The 15,753-nt window shown below is 39.2% G+C and overlaps 1 protein-coding gene across 1 annotated transcript in view; it reads right to left on the bottom strand.

The window, feature by feature from the left end:
- Positions 1 to 6,196: 6,196 nt before the first annotated feature.
- tjap1 (tight junction associated protein 1 (peripheral)) overlaps positions 6,197 to 15,753 on the bottom strand; it is a 50,461-nt gene continuing 40,904 nt past the window's right edge. The window contains exons 10-11 of the mRNA XM_029520760.1: positions 14,370 to 15,071; positions 6,197 to 14,153 (exon numbers count right to left, since the gene is read on the bottom strand). Coding sequence (XP_029376620.1) covers positions 13,503 to 14,153; positions 14,370 to 15,071 — 1,353 coding nt within the window. The 3' untranslated portion in view covers positions 6,197 to 13,502. The remainder of the gene's footprint in view (positions 14,154 to 14,369; positions 15,072 to 15,753) is intronic.

A 15,753-nucleotide genomic window follows, 5' to 3' on the forward strand; every position in this document is an offset into this window, starting at 1 on the left:
GTCAACTATTGGCAATTCATGACACACCACATCTACAAAGACATCTATAATATACCTATCAAGTCAGAAATCAAATACCTAGGGATCTACCTTACAAAAGACCAAAAACAAAATCAAACCTTGAATATAGAAAAACTGTAAAACTCAGACCTACAAATTAAATTCATGGCTCCAAAGAGACCTTTCAATTTTCAGCCAAATGTAACATAATTTAAACCCCTCAAAATCAGACTTTATTAAATTACACAAAGCACTTCCTCCAGAATTTGTATTTTAACAAAAATTGTATTGGCACATCAACCTGTAATGCCAAAACTGGCCCCACTGTCAATCGATGTCAGTGTGTCAATGTGCACATTGAAACTACGAACCATGTATTCTTCTCATGTGGGGCAGTACCAACATTTTGGTTTAATATTCACAAACAGATCAAACAAAAAAATCTTATTGTTTCCAGCTTCTATCTTTAGAGATGACTTAACTTTTGGTATGATCGTACAAAACAAATATGATGAACTCTGTTGTAATGTAATCTTATGCCTAGCAAAGATTTTTATCCACGAGAATAAAGTACTGAAATGATCACCTACGTTTACTGTCTTCATGAACGACTTTAAATCTCTAAAACTTCCAAAAGGTGTAAAAGGACATTAGTTACATGATATTTTAAGAAACTTCCCTACTGAAACGGATAGCTAAAATTTATCTGAACCACCCCTTGTGAAATCAGTGATTATTTGTCTTGTTATATTACTGTATTCAATTGTTTATATTAATTTTATCAATGTTTATTTAAGTTTTCTCTCAATCCATTCTGAATTTATCAAATTAAGCACCAACATGTGTTACACTTTGACAGGATTTCCACTAATGCTAAATTGATGTCCCCTTGGCAAAAATGTTCTTTACAATGTTACAATGTATATAAAATGAAAATTGCCATATTTGTTTATTTTTCTATGTTTTCAATAAAGCATTAAGAAAAACTTTAAAGCAGCAAATATACGTAATATATTACATAAGGGAACCACTTGATTGGCTGAGGCTCAACAGCACGGGAAGCGGTGACGAAGCAGGCTGACCGGCGCCGTGCTGACCCTTCACCTTTGGCTGGCTGTGCAGCACTTTAATCCAGGAAGTATTTCTCATTGTCTGCTCTTCAGGACTTTGAGTGCTGACGCACTGTGGTTGATTTTTCTTCCATGGAACAGATGAAATAAAAAAATTAAAGATGATCTTTCTGCGTTAGTTTCTGTTTAATTTGAATGTTACAGTCATTGAACTTTGGGTGCATTGTCCAGCTGGCTGTGATATAACTGTTAATTATTGAAATATTAAATATTAAATATTGAAAATGCCATAATAATAGTAGATTAGATTAGATTAGCAGATCAACCAGATCTAGAATGAACGGCTCAATTAAATAAAAGATCTCTTTAAAGAGGCTAGTAGGTACTGGGTCTAATAGACAGATTGCAGGTCTGGATGATGAAACTATAGAAGCTAGCTCTGAGAGATTCAGAATTGAGAATGATTCCAGATGTAAAAAAGGCGTTGCAGCTGATTCAGGAGTTGTTGTATTCAGTAGGAGATTTTTATCTAACGTAGGCAAGAGCTGATAAATTCTTTCTCTGATCATGAGAATTTTATCTGAAAAAAGTTAATAAAATCATCACTGCTTAGAGCTAAGGGGATCACTGGTTCAACTGAGCTATGGCTCTCTGTCAGCCTGGCTACAGTGCTGAAGAGAAACCTGGGGTTGTTCTTGTTTTCTTCTATGAGTGCTGAGTAATATGAACTTCTAGCACTGCAGAGAGCTTTTTTATATGTTTTTAGGCTATCTTTCCAGTCTCTGTGAGACTCTTCTGACTTACTGGAACGCCAACATCTTTCTAATTTCCTTGATGTCTGCTTTAAGGTACGTATTTGGTAATTATACCAGGGAGCCAGCCTCCTCAGATTGAATACTTTCTTTTTGAGAGGGGCGGCATTGTTGAGATTCAAATGCAGTGTGGCCATAGTGCTAATCACAAGGTCATCAACCTATCACGTCAGTTTGTCTTTAGGTAACCTGGTATTCAGAGTTTTAGGGGTGAAATTGTGTTTAATTTTAATAATCAAGTTAAACATGAGCTATTGCTAAAGGTAAAGGTTAAAGTTAGAATTCTAATAGTAATGCTGATGTTACTAATACTAATATCAATACACTGAAGTTAAAATGTTAATTTTACAATGCAAAAGTGAAAATGTTGTGATCAGTGTTACAGCAGTGAAGTTTAAGAGTTAAGATAATGCTAAAGTTAAAATGCTTAAATTATGTTGCTAAAGTTTAAACACACACTGATCTTTCATCACTTATCCGTTTCCAAGCAGCAGGGGGTGCTGGAGCCAATCCCAGCTCAAAGGGGGTGATGGACAGGTCACCAGTCCATCACAGGGCCAAACAGAGACCAACAACCACTCACACTCAGACCTACGGACACTTTAGAGTCACCAGTTAACCCAAACATGATGTCTTTGGATGGTGGCGGGAAACCCATGCAAGCACAGGGAGAACATGTAAACTGCACACAGGCTTGGAATCAAACCTGTGTTCTTCTTGTTGTGACGCCACAGTGCTTACCACTATGCTGCTGTGCTGGCCACCACTGTGAAGTAATTCTTATTATAAAGCACATGATCTGTATGGAACATGCCTTAAGATTACTTTTATTATGTAGTAAAGTTAAAAAGGCAATGTTATGTTAAAATGTGAATGTTAATTTAACAATACTTAAATTAAAACAACATAAAATGATAGTTAGAATGCTAATGTTACAGTTGTAAAGTTAAAATGAAACATTAAAATCAAAGTAGCTGAAATATAATATTTTAAAAGGTAATGCTAGAATGCTAATGTAGAAATTATTGCAAAATTATAATACATTTGTAAATGTAACTATGAAAGATAAAACATGAACATGCTAATACTAACATGTTAAAGGTAAACAGGAATGTTTAATCTTTAATGAACCTTTAGTGGCTGAAAAAGAAGTGACACCTTTCACCTGGTTACTGGACTCCCCTGTACATCATGTTCCCGTCTCTCCACAGTTCTGTCCGCCATGATTCAAGGAGCCCACAATTATGAGGGGTTTGTGGTGAAAGATTACAGTGAGGACGACATGGAGAATGTTCTGGAGGAGTTCTTCATTGGGCTGAAAAGAACCACAAAAGCATAAGGACTTTGTAGATGCAGCCAGGCTATAACTTTGTTCACCTTGTTTATGAATACACCAGCCAATAAAGTTGAGTGAAATACACAAACAGCAAGTGTGATTTATGTACAGAATTAGCAGGTGGGCCGTGAGTAGATGGGTTGTTTGAATTGAAAAATGTTAGAAAACAGATCGGTCAACAATGAATTTCACTGAGAACAGAATAATACCTAGTGTATGAATATTAATGTTGGGTGTGGAAACACATTCAGATGAATTTCTCAGAATTCCAAGACGTTAACATTGTGTTAGTTTAGAGATTTTTTTCTTCCCAGTTGAATACATTATAGTGCTCAGTGTAAATGAGTACACCCCCTTTGAAAAGTAACATTTTGAACAATCTCAACGCAAACAATTTCCAAAATGTTGACAAGAATAAGTTTTATGTAACATCTGTTTAACCTATAACATTAAAGTAAGGTCAATAATATAACTTAGAACTACATTTTTAGTTTTACTCAAAAACTGTACATCTAGTACTTTGTATGGCCTCCATGATCTTTAATGACAAAAACATTTATCTTGGTCTCATCACTCAGTATAGAGTCCCAGTAGTCTCTACTTAATCTTTGTCAGCATGGGCCCTGGCAAACTCAAGGCGGACTTTTTATGCCTGGCCTTTAGGAGAGGCTTCTTTCTTAGAGATTAGATAAGAGAGGGACAGTTAGACTGTCCGATCAGAGAAATCTGATCCATATCCCCTGCAAGAACCAGATCCAGTTCTACTCCAGCTAATCTTAAAACATGCAGTACTCAATGTCAGATCTTTAAATAATCTTTCTTAATTTCTTTATTTCTTCTTACAATCTTGATTTTATGTTTTTAACTGAGACGTGACTTGACAAAAACACAGCTAAAGCAGTCCTAATTGAGTCTAGTCCACTTCACTTCAAATTTGTGTCTGAAACACAACAAAACAGAAGGGTGAAGGTTTTTGTGCCATATTCAGAGACATCATACTCGGTAACAAATTGTCATTTGGGGTTTTTTCATCATTTGATTATGTGTCATTCTAAATGGCGCTAAAACAATCTTCCACACTTTATATCATCCCCTACAAACCACCACAGAATTGTTTTATTGGCGATTTCACTGAACTTCTCCCAGTTGTGTGCACTGATTTTGACTGTTTGGTCATTACAGGTGACTTCAAAGTGCATGTGGATGTAGCCAATGAAAGGCAAGCTAAAGAACTCACTGCAGTCCTTGAAACGTTTGGTCTAACTCAGCATGTGACTGACAATTTTGGAAGTTTTTTTGTGTTCATTGAGATATTGTTTAAAATGTTACTTTTCAAAGGGGGTGTACTCGTTTATGCTGAGCACTGTATGTCCCTGTACCTGAAAGCTTTCTTTTATGATGGTAATTTAATTGTAACCTTAAAAAGAACACACACACAGTTGTGTCACACAGCATGACCTGTGAATTACACTGAGCAATGCAAACTATATATTCAATGTTCAATAATTATAAGTTTCTGTTATCTGAGATTTTACTGCAGCTTAAAAGTATGATGTCTGTTGATATACACTGTAGTCAGTGAATCACAAGCACTTTAGTGCAGACCTACAGTGAACACACACAGTATGTGCAGAGAGAGGAAAATGTGCATTTGTTGATTTAAAAACTGGATAGGCCACCAAAGAACTGGGTGGAGACAGGAGGTCCAGTTTCATGTTGGTCCAGCAGGTGGCAGCACAGCTCACAGATTAGACTTTGAACGACTAATGGCATTTAGACACTCCAGTGTCCACACAAGTGAGAAGAGTCAACATCACACTTTTAAGTCTGTGGGTCTGAAAAGAACCACAACAACGCCAAGGAAACAGTGTTATATGATGAAACAAACTTTAAAAATACTGGTGAACCCTAAAGAACCTTTAAACAAGCCTGATTAATTACAAAGAGCCATCAGACTTGGAAGAAACCCTGGAAAACAATTATGATCCTTGAAGCTGAAACATCGAGAATGTCTCTGAGAATCATCAGGCCAGACTTTCTGCAGCCTGAGAACCCTCACAAGGCCCCAAAGACACAAATAACTCAAAGAAACCTTTGAAATGCAGAAGAAAACCTGACAATCTGAAGAACGGCAAACCTGTCAGTCAGGGAGACCTGAAGGAACCCTGACAACTCCAAAAGGTCAAGAGGTTCCTTCCTTGAAAACCTTAAAGAAAGTCAGGAGAGCAGTTAGAAACACAGATGAACGCAGAGGAATGCTCATAATTGGGAAAAAAAACAAACAAAGGTCTGTCTGTAAATTAAGAGTTCAAGAAGGTTCCACAGAGCCTGACCTGTTGTTACAGAAACATTGACTGATTGATCATCAAGTGGGGACGGGCTTCTGACATAGCAGCTGCTAAACAAAACTGTTTCATTTTTTATCAAATATCAATAATTCACACCAGAATAATCAATATCGGCTGTTGCCAGGCAACAAAACACACACTTGTTCACATTAGCAGTGAAAAATAGACATATTATCACTGGTGAATGACGCGTAGTGATCGGATGTCAGTGTGTGTGCGTGTAAGTTTCAAAGTAATGATGATCATGTTCATTAATAGTAATGATGCAATTTAATCAGCAGCTGATCAGATAACAAAGCTGAGAGCTGTTCCAAGAAAAAAAGTCCAGCTTCTTCATCATACACTTAGTTACATTTGTATTAGAGAAATGGACATAAGGATTTCAATCATTCATTATCATCAAGACGTGGGACAAATTAAGAAATCAAAACAAAACTGATAAACTAAATTAGTCTATTCATCCAGGCATGGATACATTTTGAGACAATGGGCTTTTCATTTCATAGTCACACACCAGCCACCTGAGCTCAGGAGGCTCATGTGGGGCCTCAGGTTGTAACATATCTGAGTGCGCACTGGGATCCTCTTGATCTAAGGTTACAATCCAAAACACAAAGACTGAGCTAAATTTAAAATATTTTATTTGCTTTAAAATATACATCAGTTTACAAATTCAGAAAATAAAATCATTAGTAGAGTTTTAACAGTCTCTTTGTAATTTTTTCATTCCCAACAGAGAGTGAAATAAACAGAGACAATCAGAGGAACTGAAGAAAAACATTTCAGGTAAGCCGAAAGCACCTGGCTGAGACCAGAGGTCAATGACCTCAATTTGAGCAACAGCACCCATAGAGGGCAAGTAGGTGGTTACAGTCACCTGAACATCATGTTAAAAATGACATTCAGCTCCAAACATCCAAAAATGAGTAAACGTAACCGCTTCTCTATCAGAACCTCCTCTGGTTCCTTAACCAAAGTTCACACTCAAATGTCTGAGTCCATGTCCTCAACAGAGCCATCTCTGGTGGCCACGTTGGTGGCCCTTAGCTCTGCTAGCAGCTGTTAGCCAGCTAACTAGCACAACAGTTCTTACAGGCACACAGCCAGTTTAGCCTCTAAGGTAATGTTAACGTGATAGTATGAGCATCAGGAGAAGCTATGAAGCTAACAGTTTCCTCCGTCTGATCGTTGGTCTACGCTGGATAAGGACCTTCCAAGGCAATAACTTATCAGTTGCAGAACAAGATCTTATAATTTTGTGCCCTTAACCAGATCTGTCAGTCTTCATCCACAGATGCTAATTATTGCTCTAAAATCTAACTGTAGTTACCTTGTGAGATTAGCTAGCCTGCTAAACAACTAATATTGGTAATTTAGCAGCTGACGAGGATGAAGACAGAAATCATTCAGATCTGTACCAATGCAATACTGATGTAAAATCTGCTAACCTGTTAGCTTACATTACTATAACTTCTCCTGCTTAGTTGGTAACTTGTGACCACTTGTTAATTATCTTAATTTTTTCTACTAAAACTGCCAGTAATCCATTTTGAGTTTAAATTTGTAGGATAATGTAGGATTAATTTATAAGCTATCGACTACTGATTCATCAGAAATACTGTTGAAAACAAATTGACACAACACACACAGAACTGAACTGGAACTAGTTGGCCTACTAACCACACTGCTGTGTCCATACGACCACAGGAAACAGGTTACCGTAAAAATGACGAGGAATCTGGATATTGTTGAAGGTCAAGCTGTTGCTTGTTAGCGAATCAAATGAATGCAATTTGTGTCAGCTCAACATTTAGAAGTTAAGTTGAGAAGCTAACAGTCCATTACTGTAAAGATGAAACTGCTACACCTAGCAGCCAATATTTTTCTCTTTTATTGATAATTAATTTACTAATTTTTAGTTGCTAAAACTGAGGAAAATCCCACTGGTACAAGTTGTAGGCGCCTTTTACATTCTCCAGCTCAGTTAAGTTTTGATTGTATAGGGTGCTGGGCCCCATATCAATGTCACTGAATTACTGAAGGTCCCGATCCAGTCCAGAAAATCAGGTTCTGTCACATCAATTCCAAAAGATGCCAACTGACATAAACAATACAAACCACATAGTTGTCTTCCAGTTAAATCTAGATTCTGTGTTTATCAATGGGGCCATATATTTTGGTTTTTCAATTATCCTTTCACAAATGAAAAAACATTGTTTGTCTATTCAAGACACAAAAGTTAAATTGTGAAATGACAGGTCTTGTGTTAATGAAATGCAAGACCTCATCAAACCAGTTTTTTTAATTCTGCTGAGAAGAGAAATTGCTTCATTGAAATTTTTGCATTTCTACTAAACGAAAACCAATAGAGCACCTGACATTTTGTTTCTGAAAGGAAGATCCATTAGCCCAACAATACGTTGACCCTAGTGTTGTGCTCACCTCATCAAAACAATGAGGCTGGTTATGACTCCTGATGGTTAAAGATAATATGACATGACATAAAACAAGCTTTCTTACAGATCTAGACTATTGCATTAACAACACTTCAGTACAGAATATTCTTTCCATACTAAAACCCATACCCACATGAAGCATCAGCTAAAATCTACATATGGAATATTTAACAGATGGGCATATTGAGGATTTCAAAAGAAACACAAGCTGCTCAAAAAATGCAAGTGAGGCTTAAATCAAAGGTATGCAGACAAGAACTTGATGTTTTTGTTTTAATGCATGCTGGGACACAGACACTATAAACTGACCTTGGATCAGTACAGAAAGAGATGGGCTTTAGTGTCACTGTTACATCAATCACTAAAGATTTTTGTAATTAGGGTGAAACATCTATGTGGCTTTATGTAACTCACGGATTCACTAATATTTATAAATGAAGTTGTGAAGGTGGAAAAAGAAAAATGATGAGATAAAGCAGGAAAGAAACAACAGCAAAAATCGAGGGGGGGGGGGGGGGAACTATGAGAAAGTACAACTGAATGAGATATAAAAGAAAGAATACAAGATGCAGAAATAAGTTGGAGGTAAATGAAGAAAAAAGGATGGGAGATGGAGGAAGAGAAAAAGATGATAAAAGGACAGAAAGAGAAAAGAGGAAGGGTAAAAGGAGAAGATTCTGACTAAGAAGAGGCTGAGGATCGGAAGGAGGAGCAGGAGTGGTGAAGGTGACCTTGTCTAAGACAAGACAGTGGGTTGGCATCTCCAATTATATTCACGAAGAAGAGTCATTAAAGTTTCACCAGGCCAGATGTAAAGTCTATTTATACACTCGCTACATTGCTCTTTAACACACACACACACACACACTCTGTTATGTTGCATTGCACCACGCACATGCTTTTGCCTTCATTTCCAACGTTTTGCTGTCTTCTGAACATCTGATAACACATACACACACACATTAAAGTATTAGCGACCCATTTCTGACTTAAATAATTTAACATTCACCATTTGTCCTGCTGATAACTACAGAAGGATGATGAGAAGGAAGGAAGAAAGAGGATGAGGGAGTGGATGGTGTGTTCATGTATTTCTCTGACTGTGGAATTGTGCCGCTGTCACGTGACAAAATGCCGTTGTTAACAATTAAGCACTTGAACATTTTCCAGCCAAACAGACTGCAGTTAAAGGATCATACATGCATCATTATTTACCCACTGGCCACCACAGTTATCTCAGCTGTGTGTCTCTGCAAACACCCCTCCGTGTGTTTTTGCTGTGAGCAAAAAGGTGTGGGAACAGTGGTGTGGTCGATTAAAAAGCATCCTGCTCATGCAATGCAATGAAGTGGCTAAACCAGATCCAGACCTAGGCCACTGCGACAAGGACTCAGCCTTGATATGATACATACAATACCAGGCGAGCCCTGACATTTCTATACATTATATTTTGTAAAAAAAATAAGTGTATGGTCTCACAACTCTTGACAGTGTTCAGACACATTCTGCTGAAGAAGGCCATGTGATACAATTTAAAACTAACCCAACAGCTACTGTTGAATTGTCTACATTAAAAACATTTACATTTGCTTTATCAGATGCAGTTGCATTGTTTAAAATACCTGTTGTCTGTGTTGCTGAAAGATTGTCAAAATTGTTCTACTGATCATGGACACTTAATTCTTCTGTGTCCCATCATGCACTCTTATACACCAACAGGATTTGTAGTCCTATTGTGAAGCGGCAGTCTGTGATTGGTACTCATCTTTGGCGTCCTAATCTCGAGGAAATTCTCCTCAAGATTATCATCACCAGGTCAACTTCAGCTTCCATAAAACTGTGACAGACATTTGTCATTCATTGAAAAGCTAAAAATTAAGCCATTCAGGTATGATGAGGAGTTCTTTTGTTTTGTTTTTTTGATCGATCAATGCTATTTCATCTTCAGCCAACTGACGCTCTGATCACAGACTGAAGCTTGAACACATACTGTGACTGGAACAAGGAAAACATTTAATGGAGAGAGTTAAACACTTTAAAATCAAGTTTCAGTGCAGAGTTCTGTGCTGATCAGTACTGAATCTTAGTGTGAAATCCTGCATGCTGACTGGAGTCAAGAAAAACTGTTTCCAGTTCAGATGTGAAATCAAAGGACATCAAAAAAGACTTGGTACAGTCTGCTTGGGAAACTCAATTATTCAGCAGATCAATCATTGGTCCTCATTTATAGTCACAATCAAAGAGCTATGATGAAGCAAAAAGGCAACATTCAATCATCGACACCAACCTCAGAGTAGAAAGGTACTGTTAATGTACAGAGGCTCTCTAGTTCCAGAAATACACATATAAACAAAAAACAAAAACTTGAAAAACCTAGGAATTCCCAAAATAAAGTAAAATAAAATGAAATAAATTAAACTTAAGATATTACACTACCAAATACAGTGTGTTTCATGTTCCTTTTTCACAATGAAGGCCAGACTGCAGGATGTCCAGTAAAGGTATTCTGAACCCAGACTGGGAAAAAAACTATTACAATTACTGTTTGAAAAATTACGCATAAATTCAGTCTGGTTTCATGAAAATCTGGGAAACTTCACACAACTCTTATTCTGGAAATATGCAACATCAACACACAAAATAAAAAGCAACAAACTATAATATGAACAAATTAATGTCTTAATAGGGTAATTTATATTAAGTTCAACAAATTCCTCAATTGACTTCACCAACCGGTTCCTCCCAGACAACCCTTCTGCTGCTATACTGAGCAGTATCATTATTTTTTTGTTGATGCACACTGAATTGTTTTATCTTCAAAGTAGGAAACCTCTAACTTTGATTAAACAGATGCTTCCCAACCTTTCTGGCCATTGCTGCTGCGGATTAGTGCTGACCCTTTAGAACAGGTTAAACATCTCAGGAATAAGTATTTGTATGTTTTATTAACATACATAAATGAATAATCAGGGTGCATATTAAAACATGTAAACACCCACGCATGTTATTACATCACCTGAAGTGTCAGAAATATGAACAAGCACATGAATAATGATACAGCTGGACAATCAGTTGTGGGCATGAAAAGAAGAACTAGGGAAAAATTTCCAATATTTCAAAGCAACCAGAATGATACAAGACAGAATACATGTCCCATAATGAGGGCACTTTACGGTCACTTTTCTTACTCCATCCTTTTAAATATTTGCATTTATATTCCCAGTTAGTGCTGATTATTAGTGCTTTTTTGAAACTCAATTAAAAATGGGTTTTGAGAAAAGTAGTCTTACTTGTAAGGTGCTCTAGAAAAGGAACCTATATATCAATACCATGCTTTCTTTCTGGCCCTAACAGGCCACCGTACAGCCATGAAAATGTTTAAACATAAAAACCAACAACAAATCAATAACAGAATCAAATCAAAGTGAAAAAATATGTCTTACTAGAGGATGCATACTCCATATTTCACAACAAAGAACAGGTTACAATGAAAAAAAACAGAAAGGTTACTGACTACATGCCAGATTTGTATTGAAGAAAACCAAATCCCACGATTAAATATCTGTGACTCCTCGACAAACCAATCAGGTGACTAAATAAACTGTAATATGACAGGAAATGAAAATCAAGGATTAATGAGGAGCCTAAAAATAAAATATAAAATAAATGTCTGACCTTCAGCAAGCCCAGCATCATACTTGCAACCTTCCCCAGACAGAATAATAGGCACTGAGAGTCTGAATGTGAGTGTGTGTGTTTTTGGCCCAGGTACCACTCAGGCTGTGGAGACCTGACACTGTTTACACAGTCACATTATGGGCATTATGAGGACTATCCTGATGAGAACACAAGCCCAAGTCCCCATAACGCAAGTCCTTATATTTTCAGGTTGAGATAAGGTTAGTAATGTAATACAAGTCCTGTGAAGTCACTGAAACAGGACTGTGTGTGTGTGTGCGTGCATGTTTTTTTATCCAGTTGTGTCTCATCTACTGTCTTCAGTATGAATGCTCCCAGTCAGGAAGCAAGGCAAAGACGTCTGAAGTTTGATCCTACAAGTTCTGACAAGTCAACCAAGCACACAAGCACACAAGCATACACACACATACAAAATAGATTGTTGTGATTCTAGCACTGATAATGGAAAATTTAACCATCCAGAGGCAATCTTTTAATCAGCTGTCCATAAACTTTTGGCCTTGTAATTTACATTGTATGTACACAGCCAATCAAAGAACATTACATGGCCGATAGCATTGGAAATGTGAGCAACACAGATGACTGGTCACAGTACAAAGTAGGACCTAGTCACATTTTCAAACATGGCCAAAAGCTTTTGAGCACAAGAATGAGAACCTTAACCATCCGAAAACACATGTACACTTAACTAATCTATATCTGGACACTCATTTATAAACCATCACTCACCACATCAAAACTTTATTGATTGAAGTGTTTGCTAAATCAATCGTAGTTTTTAGAAAATTCATGTCACATTTTTAGATTTTGGTTTCAAATATGTGTATTCTACGGGTGCAATTCTGCTAAGCTATGTGCAAAGAGGCTGTCCAAAAACATTAGGCCAGATAAAGAGTTTTGAGTCATTCTGAAGATAAACATATATTTTTTTAAGGACTTCGTAGAATCTTTAAAAATAATGATACTGTTTAATTTTCTTTAAATTAAAGAAAATGTTTTATTTTATTTTATTTTTAGTTTGTTATTTATTCACAAGTACACTTGAGTGAATTTACACATCCAAACATCAACCTATCTGCTGATTTACTGGGTTTTAATCAGTGATACTTAAAGCAATTATCAGCTGATTAAGACACAGAAACACAGCCAAACACGTCTTAGATATCTTCTGGGGACGTTAGATAAACTTACATTCACTTCCTGCAGACTTACCTTGACCCAAACATGGCTTTTGTCCCCAAAAATATCCTGCAGCGCACACACGCACACGCGCACACACACGCGCGCGCGCACACACACACACACACACACACACACACACACACACACACACACACACAGTAGATATGGGATTTCTAATATAGAATCTTCTACTTTGTAGTGAAGCATTGAGAATATTTTTGGACGGGTAGTGAAAAACTTTCTTTGGCCAAAAGTGAGTGGACAGTTAACCAAAGAACTACATACTTCCTCGTCCATATACCTTAGTGTATTGATTTCTATGAGGTATACAGACATTCTGGAAAAATATGTGGCCAAAAGAATTTGGACATGTGTTTTACATACTTGTGCCCTACATGATGACTTACACACCACACACACACACACACACACCACTGTCAGGCAGCAAGCTCGGCAGCATACGGTAGAGTATGGCTATATCCTGGATGGGCGTGACCTCTGACCAGTGATGTACAGGTCTGTAGCCATGGAGACAGACAGCAGCTGAGGGAGCACAGTGTGGGGCAAATGAGTGGTGCTCAGACAGTGGAGAGTAAGAATCAGTCCAGTAGCGTGCCTTGCTCTTGGGCTCGGGTCAGGCTATCTTTGCGGTGCAGATGATGGACACCCATCCTCTTCGGACTCTTCTGTGGCCTCTGTGAGGGTGTGGTGGTAGTGAGGGTGGGGTCTAAGTCCAGTAGGCGAGGTGAGATTATAGGCAGGTCATGGGGAAGGATATCTCTCTCCTCAGCTGAGCTCTCTTCCTCCTCCTCCAATTCCTTCCCATGGGGGTCAGCAGGGCAGGTCGCCACAGTGACTGCAGTGTCTGCACTGTCACCATCGTCTTCCAGCTGCATCAGCAATCTCTCCCCCTCCTCAACAGAGCCATCCCCTCCAAAGCGTCCTCGCCTGCTGGAGCGTGGCTCAGTGTCCGTGTCAGTGTCAAAGCTGGAGCCGCGGCTCGGTGTCCAGCTCCTTGCTGATGAGCCCTCTTCCCCGTCAGAGTAAGCTGCCCTGTGCCGGTCAGAAGACACGCTGCCCCCCCCCACCTGCCTCCTCCTTTGCAGCTCTTGAGCCGTCTGACTGCTGAATGAGGTGCGGTGGGCCAGAGAGCTGTCGCAGGATGGTGCCATCTTCTCCACAAACATCCTTTGCCAGTTGGCCAGAAGGTCCTCCTCGGAGCTTCCTGAACTCGCCAGGACGCTTGGGGCCTGGGGGGTGGGCATCATTAGTCACATCTTGACTTTTGGAACAGAAGCAACTTTGTATCTGTGAGCTTCAGTGACAGATAGAAATACTAATCTTCATAACAGATACAGTTTTCAGAGTGAGGCTGACACAGTGTAAAAGAAAATATAAAAGAGTTGTGTGTTGGTGAAAAATCTCTACAATCAGATGTTGCATTGGTGGGTGGCACTATGTGTTACCTGTGGGGGACTGCTGAAGGGGCTGGACTGGCTGGACTGAGGCTCACTGACAACATCCTGCTGTGATGGTGGTGTGCGTTGGTTAACTCCACCTCCATGAACTGAGGATAAAGAAGGGACGGGGCTGCCGGGGGCCAGCCGCTCGTCATCATTCTGTACGAGACTCAGGGAGATGGCCTGCCTTGTGGCATAGGTGCAGTTGGGCAGCGGAGAGTTCTTGGGGATCTTCACTTTGTCATCTGACGAAAATTCAATGACCTTGCGGCCGGGGTACAGCGGATGGGGGGGTGGTGGCGCTGGGTATGGGTTCAGTTTTTCAAAGGACGGAGCTCCACCCGCCTCCTCTGCCCCCGATTGCCCATCCAGACTGCTCTGACTGCGACAGGACCCATTCTGCTGTGACACCTCCAGAATGCCTACATTCTCCCGACTCTGGCCATCAGCCCCTGTGGGGCTGGTCATGTCCACGTGCACAAAAACATCCTCAGCAACGGGTCGGCCACAGCTGCTGGACTGGGCTGAGTTCAGGACCAACGGCTCAGGTTTCTCTAAGACCCGTGCGATGACAGAAGTCGGCACAACGTCAGCAGGAGTCAAACTCAGTGTATCTGGGTCCTGAGGGCATGGGGCGGAGCCAGGGCCACCCTCCGGCAGGCCGCTCTTCATGTGCTTATTCAGCATGTCCTGGAGCTCATAGGGCAGCTGAGGATACATAGAAAACATATACACAGACAAAGCCCACATGCATACACACACAGACGGGCTCAGTGTTAAAGTGTTTCCGGAAAGTGGGGCACTGTCAGCTGTAACAGCTGAGTTTCTACAAACTCTAAGGGAACCATTAACACTCTCAGCAGGATCAGGAAGCATGCATACGCGCACACCATTATCCAATTTGCCCGTTTCCACAATTAAAGGGCTGGCACAGTCACTGCAGCTCTGAAGACATTTATAAGTGTCATCCAGTCCTGCTGAAGCTCTAAATCAGAAAGTTCTCTGGAAATTCAAAGAGTTCCAGTCAGACACAATTTCTACAATAAACACATCGTATCAGAGATTTTAATAAAAATGTGCATCTTAGATTAGAAAAGTGAAATAAATACTTTTGCTTCACTTTCCAATTTCCTTTCTTCTTCATTGTTATAAAAGTTGTACAGACTTGAGCTGTAAACAATGTCAACACAACAACTGAACGGCTTTAACGCATCCTTTCTTTGTTTCTCTCTCATATCCCACTCCCTCTTTTTCCTCCCTGACATTGTCTCTTCCTCGTGTCTATCTTAGTCACTGACAGCAGTCACAGTGATTGGCAGGGTATCGTCACATGACCAGTGCTGTAAAGGCTTAAAATAGAAACACTTCATTCAAATTTTATTAACCTCAA

This window comes from Echeneis naucrates, chromosome 15 (genome assembly GCF_900963305.1).
Source record: "Echeneis naucrates chromosome 15, fEcheNa1.1, whole genome shotgun sequence".
Taxonomy (NCBI): Eukaryota; Metazoa; Chordata; class Actinopteri; order Carangiformes; family Echeneidae; genus Echeneis; species Echeneis naucrates.